A 26,302-nucleotide genomic window follows, 5' to 3' on the forward strand; every position below is an offset into this window, starting at 1 on the left:
GAAATTTTACTCTATTTTTGTTATTTGTATTTGTCAGCATTGGATATCAGATAATAGTATTCAATATTAAATTATTATTCTTTCTAACAGTTCAATCTTTTAAATAAAGTGGTTATCTAAGATAATGTAAGAATTAAACCGAGTAAGAGGTTTTAATTTTGCGTCTTATTGTCACCCATTTATAAAATGAAAGGTTTCATAACGCATGTGACTCTGCAAGAAAATTGTTTATTCCTTACATTGTAAATAATCATGATTTTAAAGTCGTAGTAAATCAAAATTATGTACCATGATCAAACAAAATCGATGCAAAAATTTAAGTATCTATAACGGCTAATCAGTATATTTTTTTTATGGCCAAAATATTTGCGATAATTTTTAGCTATATCAAATGTTTAATTTGACCTCGTTTGCAGAAGCAACGACTAATAGTTATTGCGCATCTGTAGTTAATTAATATCCACCATAATTTTTTACTTTTAATCATGATAATTAATTAACCATAGTAAAAAATTATATTTCTTCTAATATTGGGGAACGTATATGTTAATATTTAACCTTTTAAAATAATACTATCATTGAACAGTATGATTTTCAATTTTAAAATTTATTAGATTCAGATTTGAAATAATTATATAATACGCTTGTAATTATTGTATAGTTAGGATAACACAACGATCTACTCAGTGGCCACTTCCTCAATAATAATTATTAATATAACTAATTAAGTGTAATTAATTAAATTTAATCTGTCAAGAATTGATTTAAGTAAATGAATAAAATGAGAATGTTTGATATAGGCGCGCTGTCGTATCGAATTCTGAATGTTATTTGGGAAATATTTAAATAGAAAAAGGGAATATATTCGAGTGGGCAATGCATCCATCAACGTCCAATCAAAACTGGGGTGGCAATCCCAGCTGTCATGAACGTGCTCTGGTGGAAGTGTCTGGAAGGTGTTCGATAATATGGCCAGGTGAACCGGATAAAGAATGGCGGTCTGAAGGTCCCCTTCTGTTGCGTAATGATTGAAAATTAATATGGGGTCGGAGAGGTGGTCGCGCATCACTATTCACTACCCTTTTTTTACTGAATTCAATATCAGCTACAACTAAATTTCTTGTGATTATCCCAATTAAAATAATTTAATATTACTAGAATGTTATTTTTATGCATATTTATTGAAATATTATTATTATTATGGCAGAATCCAATGTACCATCATCAAGTGACGAATTTCGTTCAGAGTCTGATGTCTATACATAATTGAAAAATTAATCAGACTATTTGATATTCGGTATGAGATTAATTGGTAAAAGTTCATTTGAGTTCTATTCATTAATTTAACAAATCAAACTTAGACTTAATTTTTCGTTCGATAAATTTTCAAACCCGATCGACTCAAACCATGGCGTTGGTAGTCAGCAGGGTTTTAAATTAATTTTTGTGGGTTGGTTGGAATTATATTTTAATTGAAAAAATTTGTGGATAGGAAGTGATTAGGGTTTAATAATGGGGGATTAAGGCGGCTGGATAGGGCATAGAGGGAATCTTGATTTAAGTCTTTTTGGCTTTTGTTCAATTAAGAAATTAATGACTTTGTTAAGCTTTTATTAATGTTATCTTCTAAGTTCCAAGGGTGGCTCTTTTTCTTTGCCTTTTTGAATAAATATTTAATTATGTCGTGATGTTAAAATACTAATTAAACTATAAATTAATGATTAATTAAGAATCAATGATTAACTACCACGTATAATTAGCTAACATACTAATAATTAGAGTAAAGTAGCACAATCGACGTTTAAAATTATAATCATAAGTAATCTATGCGGAGAAATAGCATTTCTCCATCTGTAACGTACCGTCTTTTTATTTTTAGTCTCATTGATTACAAAATTATTACTTTTGGTTCCTTAACATCCTCCCGTTAGATATTCAATAAAAAATACAACGTGATTGTAAAGTGCATGAGGCCGAAAGTGCTACTTTTTAAAAGTTTTCAGATTAAAAGTAGAAATTTATTAACCACTAAAATCAAACATATAAAGGCTCTAACACCCACGTGCTAAGCACTTGATATTTTTGTTAAATATCTACCAAAATGTGACATGGACTAAAAATTCTACTTCTTAAAAGTGAAGATCTCGTAATTAATGAAATTAAAAATAAAAATACCTTAAATTACAAGACGAAAAGTGTTATTTGTCCATTTACGTGGATTGTATTTTTCTGATGTATTGTAAATAAAAAATTCAAAATATTAAGTGACTCCATAATTATGGAAAAAAGTATCACCACATATAATTAGTAATAAATGTAGAGCAATAGACAGATAATAAAAAATATATAAAAGTATCACGACATTTTTTTGTTACTAAAACATGTTATTATATGTATTACTAATTATTCATACGACAATTCAGATAAAACTTTTCTGTAGTACTTTTTTTTAAAAAATTATTTTGTGATAGATCAAAATTATTCATTTAATATATATTTTTTAGTATAATTATGAGATTATCATTTAAGATTTTGTTATTAATATTACTTTTATTATAGTAATTAAATGTTATCAATGTTCGTACAATCATGATCAGTTGATTATGTTTTCAAATTTGTATAGATTTAACTTTATTTATATGAAAAATAATTTAAATAAATATTCAAATTTTGCCATAATAATTCATTATATTTGTTATCAAGAAAAAATTCGATAGAAAAGTGGGTTATTAAAATATATATGATTTTTATTATAGTTAATTACTATGGTCAAACAAGAAAATTCGTGGCGAATGCAAATTAATTATGGTTATACAACCCCCATTAATTGCTATTTCTATAAATGAAGTCAAAACATTAGCAATATCTAAAACTATGATAAATGCTTTGGTCACACCTAAAAACCATAACAATATTAATTACCTGTGGTAGAAGTATAAATTTTTGCATTAGTTTTGTTTAACTGTAGTTAATAGTATTTGATGCATATGGTCCAAGAAACTATGGCTCAAAGAAGAGCAAAATGGCCTAGAGCCCCCTGCAGACCATCCAACAACCCATGAAGGAGGTGACCACCTAAGATATTTAAGGACTTAGCATAAGAATGTGGTCCAACCAATTGATAATCAACCCAAGACCTATATTTAAATGCCATCATGTGGCATACGTAGCATATATCTGGGCCGCCAAATATACCTCCTAACCAATAATGAAGATCCGTGTCAAGGGAGGTTCCTTTAAAGACTCAGAACTCAGGGGCTCCCTGTAGATTAAGAGTCCTCATGGGTGAAGGATCCCCTCAACATGGAGACTGACTTGCCTTAACAAGATTTACAAGAGGTAAGAACAGATTGTGGTTTATCCCAACAATTTCTATCCATTTCACCCCAAAATATGGCGTATGTACAGACTCCCACCGAAGGGGGAGACCATCCTATAAATACAGGTTTGATCCCCAAGCGGGGATACCTTCAAGACTGTAACTTTTGCTGTCAATTTTCATTTTGCACTCTCTTTGCATTTTGAAAATGATTATCTCTTACGAATTTGTTCATCATACTTCGATTCTTAATTATAATTTATTTTTTTATGCTTATTATCTCTTAAATTCGATACTAACTTAATATGTTGTTTTGCAAGTTCTGTCCTAAAGTTCTTTAATTCGTTGGCCCAAATCTAGTACCGAAGTCCAAGCTTATTAGACATGTACTAATTTCGCACACATCAGTATTGATTTACCATAATCTTTAAATTATGCTTATTTATAGTATAGGAAAAAATTAGCGTTTTTGCGGTGGACATCTTGAAACAGTGGTTTTATTGTTAGAATTTAAATTCATAATTAAAAAAAGAAACACTGGTATATCCCGTGAAGGTGAAATGACATTTTTCAGAATTATGATTTATTTGTAAATACTATCCTTACTTTTTAAAAAATTACATATGCATCTGCTAAAATATCAATATAATTACACAAACTTTTGATTGTAATTTTTATTATTATATAACAGAATATAAATAATTTGTATAAATAGATCATAAATTAGGATCGCAAATGCAAATATCACTAAAACAAATTCTAATGATGAAACAAATTCGGAATGGCGACAGTCATCTCACAAGATTTATGGGTCCTATTGATCACATGAATCTTGTACCAGAGTATACCTAATTCAAGACCTCCATCTACACCCAATGTATCCGATCAATTTGGGAGGTGACGTCATAACTTGAAAATGAAAATGTTGAATTTATTGATGTCAATTGAGATGAGTTTGAATTATAAATGAAGGGGTAAGAAACAATAGATTTCAAAGTAATAAATGTATTTTTTCAACAAATAAATGCATATTTTAAATATATGAATGGAGCCCATATTTATAATTGGCCCCACATCACTACAAGAAAAAGAGTAAAAACAAAAAACCACCATATTGAAATTGTCACTCATGATATGTATTAAGTAACAAGAAAATTCGTGTTGTTACTGTATTAGTTTTTGTAGTCTTAATACTGATGATATTTGCGTACAAATTGTTATTGGAAAGAGTTAGCGAAGACAAAAATCTATTTAAAGTTAACACTATAGACAATTAATTAATGTCGCATTATTTTATTATTCCAAGAAAACATGTAATATCATAATTTTATATAGTTTGCTATTAGATCTGTGCTCTAAATTGCGCCGTATGAATTTTACGGTGTTATCTTGAAAAGACAATTCGCTAGAAGATGAGGTTTACTAGAAATGATGTTGCCTGCAACTCTTGCTACCCGTTGTGTGAGATATTGTCCATTTTGGCTTCGTATGAGATTCACGGTTTTATTTTAGCAAAACATCTTGCTAGGAAAAGAATGTCTTGGGACTTATAAGCCACTAAAACTCCTAGTATAGAACTAATGTGGGATAATAAGCCACATCATTTGGCATCGTATATAGGAATGAGGAAATGTCCCGCTCCCAAGCCCCTTATTTCGGGGGCTGATGTTGCAGCCAAGCGTCCCACGTTGATTGCATACGATAAGCTTGAGTAGCGTATAAGTCCCAAGACCTTATTTCGCTAGCAAAGCGTCTTGTCAGGATAAAATTATGAGACTCATACAAAATCAAAACACACAATATATCACATAACAAAATATCAATCGAGTCTCAAGTTACATTCATATAAATAATATTGATATTTTATTTTATGTTAATATATCCAAGAGTTCACACAAGCATCTTACACCTAAATGCCCGCCATAAAATTTCTCACCACTATTGTGGTATTGTTTATTTTATTTTATTTTTTCTTTTCCTTTCGTTTTAATTTTTACCTTGAACGAGTGGAGAGAAATGATATATACATGTAACATAAGAAAAAGCCCAAATGGTTTAAACGTTAGCATGCTAGACTTTAATTTCAGGCCCAAACTTGCAAAGAGTTTCTACTGCTATTGAAAGGGGCAAAATGCGATAATAAATATATCAGAGGTGTTGTAATGTTTAATTTGATTCAACTAAATTTAATTTTAATAAAATAAAAAATAAAAAAATTGGCTTTGTTTGTTCTCAAATGTATTAAATCAAATCATCACACACATATGATTTTTTATGACGGAATTGTGGAACGTTACTCCTACTTTTCTGCTTAATACGCCAAAAGAAGAAAACCCAAAAACTATGATTACATTAACGGGTTAAATGCAAATTAATTACCTTCCTATGTTATATTAAATTAGCCAATTATTCAATGTAAAAAAATAGTAAATTATTCCCTTATATTTTTTATAATAAAGTAAATAAGCCTTTTACGTGATTTCGTATCATTCATGCTCTATTTTTAGATATTTTGATTTTTTTATTTTTAATTATAAAATTATATTACATCCTTATTAATAGTCGTTGGATCTAACTGAATCTAAAGCTCAAATTTAATTAATAAAATTAATTATCCAGATTTTACTAAATTTGGTTAACAGTATAGATTAAAAGCATATATTTATTCTATATATATATTACATAAAATTTAATTAAATATATTTTTATTAATTAAAATTATATATATGTATATATATACATATATATATATATATAGAGAGAGAGAGAGAGAGAGAGATAAAGAGAGGGGAGGGGGGGAGCTGGACGGGGAAAGCGGCGCTGGCGACAGGGGGAGAGGGAAGGTGGGGGGCGAGTGACAGGGAAGGGTGGGAGCCGGGCTACGATAAGTGGGGAAAGTGAGGGGACGGCAACGAGGAAGGGGTGAGGGTGGGGGGGGGGGGGGGTTGGCGACGGGGAATGTGAAACGACAAGAAGGTGGGGGGCTCTGGCAATGGGAAGGGGGGTTGGGCGGTGGGTGGGAGGGAAGGTGGGGGAGCAGGCGATGGGGAATAAGGGGCGAGGGGTTGGTGTTTTTCATTTTATTTTATTTTTTTAAAATAAAAATATATATTATTATAAATATTATATATAATAATATTATTCTATATTATATTTAAATATAAATAATATTTTATTCTTAAAAATCAATTAAAATTGCATCTAAGGTGCGTACAGGTTGCTTCATCAACAAGAACACAACCATAGTGTTTGTATTCATTTTTTGAGTATTCTGTTGTGTTTTGTGGAGATAGAGAGAAAAACAAAGATAAATAAGTATGCGTTTAAGATAATATGTATGTTTGGATTTGTTTTTAGAGATAATTTAAAATAAATTTAATATTGTGTTTTGGGAGACAAAAATTATTATTCATTATCAAATCATGCATTTTTTATATATATTTATGTATATGTGTGTATATATATATATGTATTTTATGTTAAAATACTTAAAAACACCCAAATAAAATATTTCTGTAGATAGTAAACATTGAGTATGTTTTGACTCATAATAACTTTAAAAATAAAAACAAACATAGTGAACAAGTCTACTCCACTCCAAAGGGAATTTATGAAACGTAGTTAAACTACAACATCAATAATGAAACCCTATCTATACATCATCAAAACCCTCAAAAACTAAGGTAGAACAAAAAGCGAAAACATTTTGCAACTAGAAACAAAACAAGCATGATGCCTCCTGCCACCTCTTTTTCTCCCTCTTCTTTACTACAAACATTCCAACTATACCATACTTCACACACAGGTGACCACCTTTTGTCCGTAAACAGAATTGAATCCAGGGATTTCCCTATCCCAGGATTAACATTTCCCGAAATTTTCCATCTCTATTCCTGCATTATGGCATGTCTGGGAATCCTGTTTGGCTGCAGGCCCGATTCAGCGAAGTCATACGTATTATCAGCCCTGATCATCGTCGGGATTCTTGTTTGTCTCCGGTTACTCTGTTACGCGGTTCGGCTCCTGGTGAGGAGGGGCGAAGACGGCCAAATAGGCCCGAGTTCCAATCATGGGCATACGGTGGAGATGCAGCCCGAGAATCTGAATTCCAGGCCCCTCAGCAGTTACATGAGCAAAACGTCTCCTGAGAGCACGTCGCTCATCATCTAGGGGAGATGATCGGGCCGGGCCTGTCTTCTAAGTACATACAAGTTGGAAGTCATTTTCCTAATCTGATTGAAAACTGTTGTAGATTCTCTCATTTTGTTGTTGAATTCAATGATAATATGATTCGCAGAGGTGAAAATTTTCCTGGTTTTGGTTTTGTGTTTCTGTTTGTCGGGCCGGGCCAAGGCTTGTATCCCGGAATTGATCGGCTGTGAATCGATAAAGTGGTGATAGTCACTTTTATGTCTAGTCTGAATATGCCACTTAGAATAATACTTTTTTTTTTTTTTTCTACAACAGTATTTAAGAAATTTAAATGCTACTCTCTGTTCAAAATTAGCAATTAAAACATACTCGATTTGTTAGCCTAATTTATATTTTTATTGTACTTATTTTAACTAGATAAAATAAAAAAATATAAAATGAAGATCGATCAAATTTGATAAAATAAAATAAAATTTAAATACGTACAAATAAAAAAATATTGATATAACTGATTAATTACAGAGATTATTATTTGTAAATGATATAATAAAGTTTATTTTAAAAGCAGCTACGCTAAGACCTTAAGCCTTAAAATATAAAAATAAAAGTTTATGCCTTTTGTTATAAAAAGAAATTAAAAATGGGTATTTGCATCTTTATTTTCTTATCAAACATATTTTTTCTTGGAAAAAAAATATTATTTTTCTTCAAAACGCGAAAATAGATAGAAAGATGTCAGCAGATTGATCACTTGCTTTTGAAAAAAATTATACTCAAATCAGATTTACACACCAAATCAATTACAAAGCAAGTGTGATACACTTATTATGTGATTGATCAGCTTTTCCTGAACTGTAAATCAAACACACGACAAGCGTATTGACTTGCCATATGATTGCCATATCGAATCAAGCTCAGAATTTTATTGAACAAATTTTTTTGGTCAATCTTAATTAATCGAGTTTAAATGAACTTGTATCACTTAATTTCAATAGTGTATCGAATAATTTGACATTATTTTTAGCCTTATTCAAAATTACAATTTCATAGGAAGACCCTCTTAGGGGAAAGTCTTTACTGCAAATCCATAGTTGAATGCTGTCATAATACTTGTCATTTGAGTGTCTTAAGTTGATTTCTTTTTATCATTTGAATAAATAGAGCATTATATCATGGATCAGGGATTAATTTTTCTATACTTTCACAATAATCTATAATCAATTGAAAATCATTATAAATATATAGCAAGCTCCATCTTATATAATATATATTTAAGCTCAAGTCTTTTTATTTTCAGACATTAATTCTCTATCAGTAAAATTGGTTTTAGAAAATGAAACACGTGGAATTTAAATGGTATATTTATATATGCTAGTCTTTATTGCACGCAGTTTTCGCAAATGTGTATAAAAGAATTGTGGTGTAAGATTGAGATAAAAATAAAGTTTGTGAAAAGAAATAATTCTGGTGGGAGAGGATGAGAAATAAAGACGTTTGTGAAAAGAAAAAAACATAAAGTGATGTGAGATCGAGACGTACAGTAGTGGGTTATAAAAAAAAAATATTTTATGAAATTATTAAAAAATATTAAAATTACTATTTTGATATTTTTTTTATTATTAAGGAACGAAATGAAATTATAAGAAAATTTCGGTATTCAAAAAAGTGGTGTGATGATTTTTTTAATAATATATGTATATATCTAAATTATATAAAAAGAAAAAGACTTTTTCTCTCACAAATGGCGATTATAACATTGCAACATCAATTTTATTTTTATGCTAATAATATCCTTAAATTAATTTTTTCTATGTTGCAATCTTTCTTTTTTTTTTTTTCCTTTTTTAGAAACATGAGATACTGATTTATATATATATATTTATTCATAATATATTTTAAAATATAAAATATTATTTATTATATGCATTCATGGACAACGTACCATGGCGACTAGTGTGTATATATATATATATATATATATATATGGGCTACGTATATTTGGAAAACAACTGAAAAGAATTAGATCAATGCCATCCATTTGCCACTATTAGATCTATGTGTGGGGTCAATTCAGAATTACCAATGAGTTGAGGGTCCAAAATAATATTTCCCATAAATGAAGTAACCCACGTTACCCACCTTATACTCCTTGTGTAACCAAGTGAGATTTCCACAATTCCACTCTGCACTCTGGAAGCAGTGGCCGTGAAATGCCGATAATGAACAAAATGCTTGAAAGAGCCCTCAACACACGGCGGTCACCTCATGCCGGCGAGGATGGCGCCTCGGGTGAGGACGAAGGTGGTGAGGAAACCGCCGACGAGTCCAAGACCCGTAAGCACACATCCGTCGCTATGAGGGTCTCCAATTACTTGATCCGGACAGGGTATATATGGCCCCTTTTAATTATGTGTATTGCTATCTTGATAATCTCTTCTTTAGTTATTCACTCGCGGGATTTGATCTGCATCTCGGCTTTACCGTCCCATCATGTCTCACGGTTGTTTTCTGGGTCTGACGGGCTCGAGTCAGATTTCGGATCCCTTGGCGTTCCCTGGTGTAAGTTAATTTCACTTTCTGCACTTTGTGGATCATGGCTGTTTAGAAACTGAATGACCATTTTCAAATGCTGACTACAAAGTGATGAATCGCATATTGTTGGTTCGTGGTTGTAATTGTTAGTTGCCATTTGTGTAAGTTTTGGTATTATGTTTGATTATTTTTCTTTATTAGTTGATTAGGATATCTGATGCTTAAGGTAGCTTAGATTCCATGCTCGCGCGTTAGGCTACAGCCTTTTTGCGTATACTTGTGGTTTTAGAGATTTGATTTGTCGTCAATGTAGGACTTAAATGCCGGAGATTAGGAAAGAAAACTGAATTTGGCTGCAATTTGTGCATCTTCTTTGCTTGTTAGTGTTCTGGCTCTTGTTTCGGATTTGTGGCCAATGGGTGAATTATTGGAGTTGCTTCGCACATAAGAGGTTACATATTTGTTGGTGCAGCACTTTGTTATTGCGTAGTGAAGCAAGCAGTAATAGCCGTAAATTGCCAAGTTGCTTTGTCTGATTTGTGTTCGCTTGAGAATTAGGTATGAGTATCTGACTGATAGAATTGCATCTGGAGAAATACTAGACTAGAATTGTTTCATATTTGTATCTTCACTCACATGTCTACTCTTTTTCATTTTTGTATTTCCTAATCTGGTAGAAAGATGATGTTGTATGAGTTGTATATGCATATAATTGTTATCCTTGTCAAAAAGGCAGATCGAAACTTGGAAAAACTGTGGAATGGACAAAGGAGGATTTGCTCAAAGGTCTTGAGGAGTTTGTGCCGATATATGAAACCCGACCCATCAAGAACAACATGTATGGCATGGGTTTTGACCACAGTTTTGGACTTTGGTTTATCACAAGATGGGTGAAGCCAGAGTTGATGATTGAGAGTGGTGCTTTTAAGGGGCATTCCACCTGGGTTTTGAGGCAAGCCATGCCAGATACACATATTTTGTCGCTTTCACCCCGACATCCTGAGAAGTACCTTAAGAAGGGGCCTGCTTATGTTGATGGGAATTGCACGTACTTTGCTGGAAAGGACTTTGTGGATTTTGGAAGCATGGATTGGGAAAAAGTGATGAAAGAACATGGGATCAAAGATCACAGCCGAGTTCTTGTGTTCTTTGATGACCATCAAAATGAACTTAAGAGGTAAATTCAGTTCTCTTAATCCCAAAATAGTAATAATTCGCTATCAGCCAATATTGAACTTAAACCAAGTCAGTTATTTAATATCCATAAATCCTACATCTTGATTTAGTGCATAAAATCTAGTAGTTGTTAGATCTTCTTCTAGTTCATGAAATTTAATAGTTCCTTTTGTATACTAATTTGATGCTTTGATGAGTAGATTAAAGCAAGCACTGAAAGCTGGGTTCAAACATCTAGTTTTTGAGGACAACTATGACACTGGAACTGGGGACCATTATTCCTTCAGGCAAATATGTGATCAATTTTATATTAGAGGTGTGTTATCTTTCATTTCATGACCTGTTTATATTGATTGTGTGACTGTCTTGGTTGTACTCTGCCATAGGTTTACAAAGTAAAAAACTTATTTTAAATCCACGGATATTCTGTTTGCATCGCACCAATGAGATCCATTACCAGTTTTGCTCCATAACGCTACCTATCTTTGCAATCCCTGCTAAATGTTTGCCTCCTGTTTTACCTTTTCAATTGAAGTGTTCTTCACTTCTAAAAATGGCAAGTTATGCATTTGTTTTCTATCCTTGTGAACACTTGAAGCTTGAAACAAGTATTCCTAAATGTGGCATAAAATATATGTTTGTGTATGTAGGAGTTTAGACAATTCTTTCCTGCCAAAAGCCTGAAAATTCTCATTTGAAATTTTCTCTTGAGGTCAGTTCTTGCTGAAGTTTGATTCACAGAGATCAAAAGGCAGTAAATTTGTCCATTTTGCTCATGAATGCTGTTCTAGTTCTTATTTGTAGCTCAAACTTTTACTTGCTGATATAGTTTTCAATAAAAGTCAGATAATGTATGCAGCCAAAATTGCTAATTCCTGCAATTAAAATATTCTCAGATAATTTTTTCTTTTAACTCTCCAGTTTAAACTTGTAATGTATCTTGATATATGAACCTGACAAGCAAAGTATAGGAGTGCAGCACTTACATGGAAAAAAGCGAGTCATGTTTCATTCTTCATCTTTTTTGATCAGTTAGAATATCAAACGTGTCTCATGTGTTCTTAATATGTCGTACTTGCAACATTTTGTGTTTTGCTTTAGCTGCAGAATGTGTATGCATACAGTTTGAGTTCTCTCTTCTATTCAGGTGGTGGCCATAGTTGCTTCAAAGATAGTGATGAAGCTAGGATAAGATCTAGAAGGAAGAAATTGTGGGAAAAAGCTGTTGATATAGACGAGCTATGTGGACCAGGAGAAGCATGGTGGGGCGTACAAGGCCATATGCGGGATGATTTTAACCACAGCAACAAAGCAATAACATATGCTGAACATTTTCAGAACAGCAGATTTGTGGAGTCTGTGCTCGATGTTTATTGGGAGCTACCCCCCGTTGCTGGCCCTTCACTTACTCATCAGACAAGATATGACCCAGCACGGGCACCTAATCCTATTGTAGAAGATGGTAGATATGGCTTGTTTCAGAGGATTGGTTTATCAAGACTCGAGACTTCTGTATTCAATGGATACACTCAGATGGTGTATCTTCAAGTATCTGAACCGGAGGCATAATCCATCTGAATACCAGAAAACCTGGTAGATTCCTAGTGCTTGTAATTGGGAATTTGTTAATATCAGACAATATACCTATAGCTGTCTTCTTGGTGACTCGTCGATATTTATATTCGGTTTTCATTATGTTCCGTAATCATTTTTGTCAGGTTATCCTGTACTAGTACTTGAGCATTGAAGTATGTAATCTAATCTTTGACTTTACCACTATTTTTGAATCATCAGATGTTCTTCATTGTTTCCTTACAACCTATGAAAAAAACAGAAAGGAAGAATTGCATGGATGTCGACAATCATTAATGTCTCCAAGCACTTACACCATGCGTGGTGCACATCTGCTAAATTTACAGACGTAAATGAGAGAAATCATTTGTGACCATTTGTGGTTTCTTAAAGTTTTGAGTATGTTTGGTTTTGTCATTTATATCAGTGTAAGGTAACTAAAAATAAAATTACACTAAATTGCATATTGTGCAGAACTTATAAGAAGGCTTTCGTAACATATCCAGTTATCCAAAGATACAGTCGACTAAATTATTTAGCAACATCTAAACGTAGCGTCGATATGTCCGAGTGGTTAAGGAGACAGACTCGAAATCTGTTGGGCTCTGCCTGCGCAGGTTCGAATCCTGCTGTCGACGAACATACCTGCCCTTTTTTATCATTTAATGTTTATTTTGACAATGATCTTATATTATTCCATACTTGTTCCGAGGACAACGGAGTCGAATTCTTTTGAAGCCAAGGAGATTTTTGCCATCTCGACATCTCTCTCTCCGTCTCTTATCCTTTTACTCCAATTTTCCAGCTCAAACTCCCCTATCAGTCCATCACCACCAAATCCAAATGGCCTCCACCGCACCATCACTCTTTGCGCTATTCTCGTCCACCGCCGCCACCACCAATCTCCGCCGCATCTCCACCGTTCGCTGCGGCCCTCGAGACAACCGCGGCCCACTACTAAAAGGCCGAATCCTAAGCACGGAAGCAATCCAAGCAATTCAATCCCTCAAGCGCGCCTACAGAACCGACCCAACAGATGTCCCCACTCATCTCCTCTCCCGCCTCATCAAATCCGACCTCACCGCGGCATTCAAGGAGCTCCTGCGCCAGGACCAATGCGCCCTCGCAGTCAAAGTGTTCTCCACCATCCAATCAGAATACGGAGCCGACCTCAACATGTACGCTGAGTTGGTGGTGGCGTTGGGTAGGAATGGATTGAGTGAGGAGATTGATCCGTTGATGGGGGAGCTGGAAAAGCAGGGCGGCGGAATCATCCAATGTGAAGAGGGTAAGGGGTTGCTGAGGTTGGTGAAGGCGTTGATTGGTGCGCGGAGGAAAGAATCAACGGTGAGGATTTATGGAATGATGAAGAGGAGTGGGTGGGGGTCCACGTATGAAGTGAATGAGTACATGGGGAGGGTTTTAAGTAAGGGGCTGAGGAGGTTTGGGGAGGTGGAATTGGCTGATGAGATAGATGAGGAAATAGGGAGATTGTTTAAGGGTATTCTCGTCAAACCAAGAGTTTAATGGGTAGTTATTCTAGTGACTAACTTTTTTGGGGTATTTCTTTGGTGAAACCAAATGATGTATGAGAATGGGGGGAAGAGGAGATGAAACATTTTGTATGATATAATAATGAAGTTTTGTATTTGGTAAGAGATGATGAAAACAATTGTCATCACAACTTATCTAAATCTACAATTGGTTTGATCTGATTGAATATTTTGGAAATGTGTTTCTGCAACTACAACCTAAAACAATCTCCCATCCATGCCCACCACATTTAATTAAATTGACAAACTCCAGATTTTATCATTATAAAATTATGGATTCAAATTCCATCACTAGATATAATTATATTTAATAAAAAATATAATTTATTGTTTTTATTTTAGAAAGAAAACAAAATCGCAACATTAATTTAGCAATAAATTGATCATTAACTGCTTTAATATCAGTAGTATAACTAATTCCGTACTAACACACTTCAATCTTTAAAGGGTAGGAAAGTCAAGTCATATATATATATAGATATATATTTTTGGCAGGTTTCATTGTTTAATGAAAAATAAAAATACCATTATCTCATATATATATATATTATTTTTAAATAAAATAAAAATATTACTATTTTAACCGAGGTCTCGTTGTTAAAGTAGACACTGAATGATATATTCAGGGGTATTTATGAAATTTTCTTAGATTCTCTCCAATATATCAATTTGCAAATTTTCAAAATTAATATGTAAATTCTGCATAAATAGATATATTTGTAGCTAATAATTATCAACAATTTACACTCAGTTTCAGTTATTCAACAACCTGATTCTTCTTTGCAAGCCCCAAGGCAATCTCGAATTGCGTGAAGACGAAGATGCCCCTATCTTTCTCCAATATTCCAGCTCTTGTAATTTCTCCTTTTTTTTTTTTTTTTAAATAAAACCGGAAGTGCGTGGTGAGAAACATCACTGATTGTGTACTGCTGAGGAACACACACATACGCAGATAGGCAGAAAACCCCACCAATTTTCCTTCGAAATTACTCAGATTTCTCTCCAAGAATACGCGGAGGATTCATGGATAGGCAAACCCTAGCTTCATCGTCTTCCTCCACCAGTGGTACTTCTGTCAATCCTCCACCGCCGGAGGATGCTTGGTATACTACTTACCTCAAGCTGCTTCCTCAATGGGAATCTGTTTCCTCCTCTAGCCGGGTAAACTAGATTATTCCTCTGCTTTAATTGCTTTTTTGGTTTTGGTATTTTGGTGTTTTTGGGTGAGAAAAATGGAATAGTATACTGATTTCAGGTGGAGAATGTATGCTGTGCAACAGGTAATGGGGGTTATCATTTTAGGAAGCTGATGTTAGCAAGGAATTGGGTAATATGTGGTTTGTTTTGTTTCCTTGCGTTGAAATTTAGCTTTATGGTTGTGTAAGTTGTGCCCATTTTTGGAAATAACTTGTTATGTGAAATTGGGTAAACTATTTTGGTCTTTGCTGATTTAGTATGTCTGGAAAATTTTAGTATTTAATGTGTCTCCTAGGTGACAGTGTGAGTGTGGGATCTTCATGGTAATCTATTGTATAAGTAAGCTTATTCACGAGTTCTGTTTGCGAGAGGTAGAGAGACCAGACCATTGGATTAGTCAACTGTATGTGCTTTCTGTGAATGCAGTAATCATTGACGTTTCCGTAATTTCTTGATGGAGCCTCGGCTTAAAAACATTAAAATTTGGTCATTCCATGAAGTATTTAAATTTTTAGACTATGGGTTAATGAAAGATATCTTCTGAATAACCTTCCACCTTTCCCCCTGCTATTAGTTTATTACAATTAATCATTGGGGGTTCTTTTTAACAGGTAACAATCCCAATTGATATATCTAGAGTTAATCAAATTGATGCTGCAAGGCTGGACATTGAAATGTCAGCCATGTTGAAAGAACAGCTGGTTAAAGTCTTTTCTTTGATGAAGGTAAATGCTCTTCTCTCAATCTCTTTACTCGGTCTATAATTTTCAATAAATTATTTGGGAGTTGACAGGCATTTGATTTGTCCATTCTGTTTTTTGGGATTAGCCAGGAATGCTATTTCAATATGAACCTGAACTCGATGCTTTTCTTGAATTTCTTATATGGAGATTTTCCATCTGGGTTGATAAGCCTACTCCTGGCAATGCTCTCATGAATTTAAGGTATAGGGATGAACGTGCAGTTGAAGCCAGGGGGAAAGGTCAGTGATCCTTTAATTGTTTTCTTTTGCTATCAGTTGGATTTATGTTTCTAGATATATAATCTAGTCCATAGAAGTAAGGATTGGCTGTAAATTTCCAGACATGTTTGTGACTTGGTGCTTGGATGGTTGCTAGAGATTTGAAGTGCAAGTAAAACATCTTTAAACATCCTTATTATTGCTTGAATATGGCAAAGTGCAGCAATCACTTAAATTTTGCAATAGTCCTATTTGCATCCAATCTTACCTTCACTAGCACAAAGATTTCAATCGTTAGCTCAAAGTTCAATCTACTAGACAGGAGGAGAGAGGCAATCATATCTAATGTTACTTGAGCCTTTTCATGCAGCTTATATTTTGAGAGAAAAACATGTAGAACTCTCTTTTGAGGACTTCTAGGGGTGGGAGGAAAACTCATACCCTAGGTCTTCTGCTTTTTCCACTTGTGACAGTCATTGTGAAGTAGCGGTCTCGTCTAAAGTTTAAGCTGATAGAAGTTTTTGGAAGTGAAAGCCTTATTATCTCTAGCATGCCCCTCACATGGCCATATTCTTTTTGTGAAGCCCAAGCACATGAAATTTCTTTGGTAATTGAGTGTCGAGAGGGTTGAGCTCAGAGGTCCTTTGTTCTGCCAAACTTCAGTATCATATTTGATCATCTTTCTATCCAATAGCTTAATATATTTTAGAGGAGAGACATCAATAATTTCTTCCTGATATTATCGATTGAACCTTTGATGTTTTTGCTTAAGTTGCTTAAGCTTATGTCCTTACTGGATATGTTATTGAATCCATTTTTGTAGTTAGAACGGGATTAGAGGGGCCAGGATTAACTATCTCACAGAAGGTCTGGTATTGTATTGCAACTGTTGGTGGTCAATATATATGGGCCCGTCTTCAGTCGTTCTCTGCTTTCCGAAGATGGGGTGACACAGAACAGGTAGGTCTTTTGCTGCACGATAGAATGATAGTCGAATGATGCTTTCTCTCTGTCTTTTTGGGAGACACAATCCCGTACTAACTCACAAAGACTTGCATGTCCACATACTTGGGCAAAACACATAAACACACTACGGAAATGGACAACTAGCAGTCTAATCTTCTCTTTTTCCACCAGCGATCACTAGCTCGTCGAAGTTGGTTTCTATTACAACGAATAGAAGGATTTTACAAGGCTGCATCTTTTGGAAACCTACTCGTATTCCTCTTGACAGGAAGGTACTTCTTTATTTACCTGAAGCCTATTGCGCCACTCTATTCTTTTATGTGTGTCTAGGTAAAAGAATGCAAAGATATAATAGAAAAGAATATTCTTTTATTTACCTGAAAGCCTGAATTCTGTTGCATTTTCTGTGCTTGACTGGAACACACAGTGTTGTGATATATTATATCTTTTTCTATATTGCTTGGAAGCTTGTTATCTTATTGAATAGTGTTATGATGTACATAAAGCTGCAAAAAGAGGAAATGGAGTCTAGTCTTCTGAACACCTCAACTTATCTATGGCAGAGAATACTCTTATTTATTTGTAAACGTAGTTGGAGATCTTGTTTGTGTTGGGAGTATTCTGATAGAAACATAATTTATATCTGTCACTACCTGATGTAAACCAATACGTGAACCCATCTTACGTACATTGTCTTATTTTTAAAAGAAAACCTACCTCCTAAGCACATGTAATTATCAGTAATAGACCCAGTTATTTCTTAGAAACATATTTATGATCTTTCTCTGTATATATCTATTGATCTAATGCTTGATTTTTGATACATCTGGTAACTTGGTCTTTTGTTCGCTTTAGTGGAACTTTGAGCGCCAGGGTTTTACCTGTTGTTCTCTATACAGTATAATATTTGGGCAGCTGAAATAGTCCCTGCGAAATACTTTTCAGTACATAAATGAGTTGGGGATAATTATACCTTACCATGTCTCATAGAACAAGTTTCGTAGGAAGTATATCATATTGTGGATTATGGAAACTACTCTTGCTCCTTGTGAAAGACTTGTTACGTGAAAGCATTCTTAAACTGATTAGCATGAGGAAGAAGGTTGCAACAATTAATTGCTTTTATATATACACAGGTATAGGAGTCTTATTGAGAGAGCCTTACGCGCAAGACTTGTCTATGGAAGCCCTAACATGAATCGATCTGTAAGCTTTGAATACATGAATCGGCAGTTGGTGTGGAATGAATTTTCGGTAACTTCCTCATCTCTTTTTGCATGAAGTAGTTGAAAAAATACTCCAACTCTCCCTTCCTCCCCTTCTAATGGAACTTTTTACTGATTTCACCTTATTTTGTACACTTAATTTATTATGAAGGAAAAGTGATAGGCTTGTGGGGTGCGTTTCATGGGGCATTATGATCCTCATTGATCGTTTCTATTTATAGTAGGAGTCCAAAAAAAAAAGAAAAAAATTGCTATGGTGCATTGAAACTGTAGAGGTTCTGCAAATTTAGTTTTATTTAGTTTTCATTTCATAAGGACTGTTTTCTTTGTGGGTTTTGAACTTAGTTGTGTGAAATTGGTCAAATGGTAAACTAGGATAGTTTCTCCACACTGTCCTTTTACCTCTCCAATGATTACCGACTGAAGCATGAGGTATCATGCAGGAAATGCTGCTGCTGCTTCTTCCTCTTCTGAATTCATCATCTGTTAAAAATTTTCTCCGCCCATTCTCAAAAGATAAATCGTCAAACTCAGAAGGAGATGACGCTTTATGCCCCATCTGCCGGGCAACTCCAACCACTCCATTTTTAGCTCTCCCGTGTCAGCACAGGTAATTTCATTAGATATCCTTGCACAATTTTTTATGCACTTGGATACCATCATGGATCGAACTATTTATGTAAGGTTTAGATGCTACTTCATCCCTGTCTGCTGCCAAAATCTGACATTGGATCAGTATCTTGTTATTGGAACTGAAATCTAAGAAAGTGCTACCTCAGCGATGGTGACCTTGTCAGTTGCAACTAGAATGTGCCAATCTTAAAGTGTTGATGTGAAGAGGCTGAAAAACACCTTTTGGATAATTAATCCTGGCATATTGGCTTACTTTTAATTCCACTAGGCATCTTGCTGCTTACTGCTAATTTTACTTGGGCTTGTCAACTTCTTGTGCTCTTATGTACTTCATGTATTCTCCTTCACTTTTTGGCTAAATATATATAGATCATCCGCACTGCCTCAAACTTTAACTTCTTTAATATTCTGGACACTGTTTTTTCAGTCATGAAGTCCCACATTTATATGTTTCGAGAATCTTTCACTTTGTAAAAACAATGCTGATGTAAATCTTGCTGGCAGGTATTGCTACTACTGTCTCCGGACGCGATGTTCTGCGACCATGGCATTCCGGTGCTCCAGGTGTAACGAGCCTGTTGTCGCCATGCAAAGATATGGTGGTTCCGTCAACAATCAGAGTCAGTGAAGATGATTTATTTTACAAGGTGAATGAAATAACTAAGCACAGAGTTACAATGATGTATGAAAAGTTCCCCAAGTTGGCATCGTTATTGAAATCAAGAAAACAAGATTCATTGATAGAAAAAAGGTTCTACTCCATTGATTGAATGGAATTTCAGATACCGTGTTGATGGATACAACAAGCATTCCACCAGAGTAAGCTTCTTGAAAGTCTTGGTACAATTCCACAGTGCTTTTCAAACTTCTCCCACTCCATTTCTCGGGATTAACACTGTTTGGTTGCAAAGAAACTATGATTAGAATTGGTTCCCCAACTCGAATTTACTTATCTTCCGATTTGATGCTGAGTTTGGAGAGGATTCTAGTACTTGGCTTCACACTCTCATTTGGAAAAATTCTGCAGCTCCACCACTCTAAAGTGTGTGTTGGTCCGTCATCCAAATTGACTTGGAGTAGTACCTTCAAGTTCAACCATTGAATCAACTTTCAATTGCTGTGTATAGATTGTATATTAATTATATAAGTAAATCACGTGATAATATATAAAATATTTATTATATAATTAAATGGTTTTGAGTGATATAACTACATAGTTGGAATCAGAATATTGGCGGTGAATGAAGGTAGCATGTGCGTACAACCTATTAGTACATCTGCAAGTTGGGAGGCAAAGAGCGACAAAAAGAATCCAGAGAGGATCATGGATGGTAGGAAACATTCCAAGTTTTCTATGTGATCTGATTAATGGCCCAGTTGAAGAAGTGGTACGCAATCGCTATTCCCTCCCCTATCTATCCCCTTTTATTTCTAAAAATTGACAGTTTATGTATTATGGAGACATCATCAATTTCATATGTGAAAGTTTTGTTGCGGAATAATATATATTGTTAAGGGCAAATTCGAGAATTCTACTCACCCCACACTTGAAGTTCAATCACTCATTCATTTAGGGGAAGATATATAAAATTACATAATTACCCTCGGACGGATATACCCACCAACCACATCCAACACATACAAAACTCATTGCTTATTTCTCCTCTTTCTCCTTAGTGTTTTTTGTTAGCTTCAAACCGAAAATAGCAGTTGAACAAGTTTGGGGTTATGGGTTTGAATCCCATCAGGCGTACGGCTTTAGTTACTTATTTTTTAAAATTATTCTTTACAATTAAAGCGCAACAAGTCAATAATGATAATTAGAGCAAGCTTTCAGTTCCATCTTCTCTGCTAATAAAGCTTAATTATAAGAACCCATGCACGAATGGGATCAATTATTAGCCCAAATGAACAATAAAGTTGTTCATAATATTTGGCATTACGATTCAAATTAATACAAAGTATATATTATGGAAACAAAATTGATTAATTTCCAATATAACAATCATCACTCCCCCAAACCTAAAACCTACCTATACATTGTCAATGATCCACTTAATTTTCTCAAATAATGAGGTCCCACAATTCAAATACTTTCGGAGTAAACATATGGGTGTTCATATATATATATATATATATATAATTTCAAATTATTTGTATAATATCAATTCTTGAATTTAAATATAATAAATAACATAATAAATCGTATATACGTATAGTGCACTATACACCACTAATTAATAGTATTATTATTCATCTACGAAAGATAGGGATCCAATGAAAAATCCCCCCACTCTTCAATTTTATTATATATTCATTGAGATTAGGATAATCATCATGGGCGAGAGGCTAGCTACAACAATTATTATATATATATATATATATATATATATAATTTAAACTTGTGTACAATCCAACATAAAAGTTAGTTAATAAAAAAATGAAAGAAAAGTAAAGAGCTACAATTATTAACCAACAAAAATATTTAAAATATGGAAAGCGAAAACCTCGAGAAATATTTTCTAGAGTTTTTGGGGGTGAAGAAGGAGACGTCATCCATATAATATATATATATATATGTGTGTGTGTGTGTGTTGGTGTGGAGTGGCCTTTGATTATGATTGTTTTACTCTTTAATTACACCACTAATGCAAAACTTTAGACATCTGATCATTAGATAATATTTTATTTTGATTATATTATATACTTAATATTACGTGGCAAATGGTTATTCGTCAAAATAATGATCGAGGGTTGGTGGTTGAAAGATTACAATGTAGTAATTTTAGTAAGCTATTCATTCTATTTTCTTTCTGTTTATTTAATTATATAAATATGAATATATATGACTCTGGTCCGCCTACTACTAATCATTAAAAAATAATTATATGCAATTAATCCCATAAAACACTAATTAATTGTTGATTTGAGCACTAATTAACTGTTTTGTTGTACCATTACTACTCTTGATTTTGCTAAAGACTCAAATGGGATTTCATAATTTTACTTTTTTTTTTTTTCAAAATAAAATTGAATGAATATCATTAGTTACATTTAAATATTAGACTTTTGGGAGGAATTAATTATACCAAGAATTATTAACATGTAAATAATTAATGCCGGCCCATTCTGCACTTAGGCATTGCTGCCCTAATATATACATATATATATATATATATATATATATATGGGTGGGTGGGTGGGTTTGAATTGGGATACCCAAACTAATCTTTCCAATTCCTGTACAGATTATTCTCCCTTTGATATAAAAATAGACTGCCAACAACTTTTTGTTGCTTGTTTATCTATCACAGGTCAACAAGAAAATGACTGCCAATAACATACAAAACTACTCTAAAGCTAATTAAGCTTTTCTTCATCATATACTACCACTCCTCCTATCTCATATCTATCTCTATATAATCAATTAAATACCATATAAATTTTCAAAATAAAAATCAATATAATATATTTTTTCTCTTTCATCTCACCAGACATTTTTTCTTTCTTATCACAATTTTTTTTATATGCTCGAGGGAACCACGTGCAATGACGACTAATATTTCTAAAAATAGTCCCAACTAATTCTACGCTTTACATATTTTTAAAAATAATCCCACCTTTCATTAAAATTAGCAAAATGAGGGCAAATAGTTGCAAAGTTGGTCCGTCTCATCTTATACTGTTAAAATATAACAGCAAAAGGCATGTGAGAAGCACGTGCCCACTCGTTGATTGAAGGGAGGAAAAAAAACTTGAGCAAAATTACGAACTTAGTCTTGTAGGATAATCGCGTGATTTATGAAATTTTAAAAATAGTCCTACTCTCTATTATAATTGAGAAATGAGGAAAAATCGTTGCATGTGAAGTTGGAACCATATATTATAACTGGTTCCATGTCCTACAAGAAAACGTAACAGTTAGAAATGCAACCAATTACAAAGATTGCAAACCCAAAAATACAATTAATTTCTAGGTTGATTGCCTGATGCAAGTGGTACTGAACTGTGATTCCTTGTCCTTTTCTTCTGTATGTAACACTTAATGGTGGGTCAAAACTTTAACAAAATACAGGATTATTTTTAGAAACTAATAAAGCATAGGACTATTTTTTATTGTACGGGATTAAGTTTGTAGTTGTGGCTGAGTGTTTTTTCTCCCTTCAACCAACTAATATACACATGTTTCTCACGTGCCTTTTGTACTTATGTCTTAATGGCATAAATGAAGGGGAAAACAAGCAGATTGGCTTGAGAACGAGCGAACAGAAGCGTGGGAAAAATTAAAGAAAACGGTACATTATGCATAATTAAAATAATTTCTACGACCAATCAAGGAGTGTACCCTCGATGTTTCCAAGCGTTCGATGTAGTATGTGGATTAAATAATATAAAACAACATGTACAACGAAAAGCTATAAATAAAGAACAAACAAGATACCATATTTAAATGAAAGTTTACCTCGTTTATGTTTCAAACAGTAATGTGCGTTAGACCCTTTCGTTCACTCTAGACTCCAATGTAGGAGGTCTCAAGCGATGATCTACGGCACACCATGGCAAGAAAATTTTGATCTCTTTGTTAGAAGAAATCAAAACCTGGTAGGAAGTTGACAAAAGAGTCTCTTCATAAAAAATTCTCTACAACTCTTCATTTGATCCTGAACCAAAGAGAATTAGAGAATTAGAGGGATGAGAGGGAGAGGAAAAGAGAGGGCCGAATTTCATGCTTTGAAGAAGGGATGGAGTATGTGTACTCTCTATACTTTTCACTATGTATTGTCATCTAGTGAATAATGATGATAAAACACATATATATGCTTTATATGGGAAGGTGGAAATGTATTCAGATACATTCCACCTACCTATAAGGCAACCCCCTTCTTATATTGTATGATCCAATCATGCCATATAAGAAGGGCACCAAATATGGTCCACTCCCAAACGTGCATTTGACCAACCGTTCTTTCAACAATAGAATTCAACTCTATTACTAGTGGACCTTAATTTATTAATTAAGATAAGACCATTAAATTAATCCAATTAATTTAATCTTGGCTATCCATCCAATGGATCATCCCACATGTAAATAATCCAATTATTTACATCTTATGAGATTAATTTTAAATTAATTCATAGTCCTTCCACAGTGATTTGTGTGTAACTCTTTAAGTTAATCTTTAAACTAGATTTGGGCTAGTGTCCAACACTACTAATTAATTAAATTTAATTTAATTAATCATTTTTTATCAACCATTGATCAAGAAAGACAACTATGCTTTAATACTTGAGACTGTGTTTCACTTAAATGCTCTACATAGAAAACCATTTCTTATTTGATCAACCATTGTAGCTACAGATTTTGTGAGGTGTAAATGCGTTTTCAAGTGTATAGGAGATATCACTGTTACATACTGACAAGAACGGATCCTCTTCTTGGAACCCACAATCATCGCTACAGATTCCGACTGCACTAGACAAGTCTTATAATGATCATATTTGTGACACAATCACCTCTCACACAGATCCAAGATACAACCATTGCGTCCACGTGACGGCCATGATTTCTTAAGTTTGAGGACTACTCCCATACTATCAGAGCCCGGGACTCAAGCTATACTGACCAAACCTCCAAGGCTTCCATATGACGATCCCCTCGAGTCAATTCAGTCAGTTGGCCACCTTATCAACTAACTCACTGAAATTATATAGACGTCCAATGTCTGTCGCCGATGAAATACATCACTCATCTAATGAATGCAATATTCAGTGCAAGTCTCAATGAGACTCTCGATGCCCAGTCTCAAGGTTCTCGACTTGGAACGTTTCAGGCCAACCCTCAGAAGTTGGTTTCATAGCCGCAATCTAATCTGTAGCCCAACTACATGGGTTATCTAAATGGTCTGTGGACATCTATTTTAACGTTGAAGCGATGATTAACATAATTGATAAGCACAACATATGCATATACCAAAGATGAATACTTACCATATTTATCGAACAATATTACTTAAATAAAGATCGTTTGAATACTTTCCAAAACTGTCAAACTAATTAACTTTGTAATCACCTAGTCCAACAATAAGATGAGAAGGGTCAACTTTGCAATCATTATGTCCTCATTTCCCAAAAGGTGGAACTATTTCTAAAAACTCCTAAAGTACAAGACTATTCTCAATTGACCCTATAGTATGGGACTAATTAATTTGTAATTTTGTCTTTCCCTCCATTTTGAAAAGGCAAGCATTTTTATCATCAACGTCCTATCGGAAGTTGGCAAAACGATTGAAAATGAAATTTTTTGCATATTATGAGATTATTTCGAAAATTTTATAAGCAACGGCCCTGAAAATTTATGAAACCTCAGTTGTTGGACGGAAAATGCAATTTCTCCCCTCCCAAAAAAATAAAAAGATCAATGTTTTCTTGGAATCCGCCTCTTGATGTTATCAAAGAACGACGTTACAATATTGAAAGAACAAATTCCTTGCACAAATTAGCAATAGCTGCATCTGTGCAGAAATATTGTTTCAGATTCTTACTTCACTAAATCTATTGGTCGTTACCACAATTATCATAAATATTATAATTATACCGGAGAAATAATATTTTTTGTTTTGTAATTTGTCGCATTTTTAGTTTTAATCTTATTGATTATGAGATTTTTACTTTGATTTTATAATTCTCATAAGATGGTACTTTTAGTCCATGATACATTTCTGTCAAATTTTAACGAAAAAAACTATGTGGTTGTTAAGTGCATGTGACTAAAAGTTCTACTTTTATAAATTTATTGACCAAATATGAGAATTCTGTAATCAAATAATGGAACTAAAAATATAAATTTGCTACATGCTAGGCGCGTCCATTTCCTATTAAAATATCTAATGGAGGTGTCATGACACAAAAAATGAGAATTTCATAACTAATAAAATCAAAATTAAAAATACTCTAGATTACGAGATGAAAAGTGTCCTTCCAAACATTCTACAATGCTCGCCTCATATGATTACTT

The 26,302-nt window shown here is 33.7% G+C and overlaps 3 protein-coding genes and 1 non-coding gene across 5 annotated transcripts; all 4 read left to right on the forward strand.

Annotated features, from left to right (window-relative positions):
- The first annotated feature begins 9,610 nt into the window (after positions 1-9,610).
- On the forward strand, positions 9,611-12,969 carry LOC105163845 (uncharacterized). The gene is made up of 4 exons (XM_011082339.3): positions 9,611-10,030; positions 10,736-11,180; positions 11,380-11,495; positions 12,327-12,969. The coding sequence occupies exons 1-4, from the start codon at positions 9,682-9,684 to the stop codon at positions 12,746-12,748; spliced, it is 1,332 nt and encodes a 443-aa protein (XP_011080641.1). The 5' UTR covers positions 9,611-9,681; the 3' UTR covers positions 12,749-12,969.
- A 338-nt stretch (positions 12,970-13,307) lies between these two features.
- TRNAS-CGA (transfer RNA serine (anticodon CGA)) lies at positions 13,308-13,389 on the forward strand. The gene has a single exon. It is a non-coding gene; the product is annotated as a tRNA-Ser (tRNA).
- EMB3123 (PPR containing protein) lies at positions 13,386-14,473 on the forward strand. The gene has a single exon (XM_011082351.3). It carries the CDS (start codon positions 13,595-13,597, stop codon positions 14,276-14,278), a length of 684 nt encoding a protein of 227 aa, XP_011080653.1. The 5' UTR covers positions 13,386-13,594; the 3' UTR covers positions 14,279-14,473.
- Positions 14,474-15,134: 661 nt separating this feature from the next.
- TED3 (Pex2/Pex12 N-terminal domain-containing protein / zinc finger (C3HC4-type RING finger) family protein) lies at positions 15,135-20,663 on the forward strand. 2 transcript variants are annotated; one of them, XM_020695678.2, is made up of 9 exons: positions 15,135-15,465; positions 15,560-15,631; positions 16,113-16,226; positions 16,330-16,483; positions 17,286-17,422; positions 17,600-17,700; positions 18,565-18,682; positions 19,098-19,264; positions 19,792-20,663. In XM_020695678.2, the coding sequence occupies exons 1-9, from the start codon at positions 15,328-15,330 to the stop codon at positions 19,913-19,915; spliced, it is 1,125 nt and encodes a 374-aa protein (XP_020551337.1). In that variant the 5' UTR covers positions 15,135-15,327; the 3' UTR covers positions 19,916-20,663. The 2 variants fall into 2 exon arrangements, with proteins under 2 accessions (XP_020551337.1, XP_011080665.1); XM_011082363.3 differs by lacking the exon at positions 15,560-15,631 and having other exon boundaries at positions 15,163-15,465.
- The last annotated feature ends 5,639 nt before the right edge of the window (positions 20,664-26,302 follow it).

The sequence above is a fragment of the Sesamum indicum genome, linkage group LG1 (assembly GCF_026168435.1).
Source record: "Sesamum indicum cultivar Baizhima isolate 11 linkage group LG1, ASM2616843v1, whole genome shotgun sequence".
Taxonomy (NCBI): Eukaryota; Viridiplantae; Streptophyta; class Magnoliopsida; order Lamiales; family Pedaliaceae; genus Sesamum; species Sesamum indicum.

Coding starts and splice junctions, on each gene's coding strand:
- LOC105163845 (XM_011082339.3), top strand. CDS start 9,682: ATGCCGATAATGAACAAAATGCTTGAAAGAGCCCTCAACACACGGCGG. Junction 11,181..11,379: donor CATCAAAATGAACTTAAGAG/GTAAATTCAGTT, acceptor TTTGATGAGTAG/ATTAAAGCAAGCACTGAAAG. Junction 11,496..12,326: donor TGATCAATTTTATATTAGAG/GTGTGTTATCTT, acceptor TCTTCTATTCAG/GTGGTGGCCATAGTTGCTTC.
- TED3 (XM_020695678.2), top strand. CDS start 15,328: ATGGATAGGCAAACCCTAGCTTCATCGTCTTCCTCCACCAGTGGTACT. Junction 16,484..17,285: donor AGTTGAAGCCAGGGGGAAAG/GTCAGTGATCCT, acceptor CCATTTTTGTAG/TTAGAACGGGATTAGAGGGG. Junction 17,701..18,564: donor GTATTCCTCTTGACAGGAAG/GTACTTCTTTAT, acceptor ATATATACACAG/GTATAGGAGTCTTATTGAGA.
- EMB3123 (XM_011082351.3), top strand. CDS start 13,595: ATGGCCTCCACCGCACCATCACTCTTTGCGCTATTCTCGTCCACCGCC.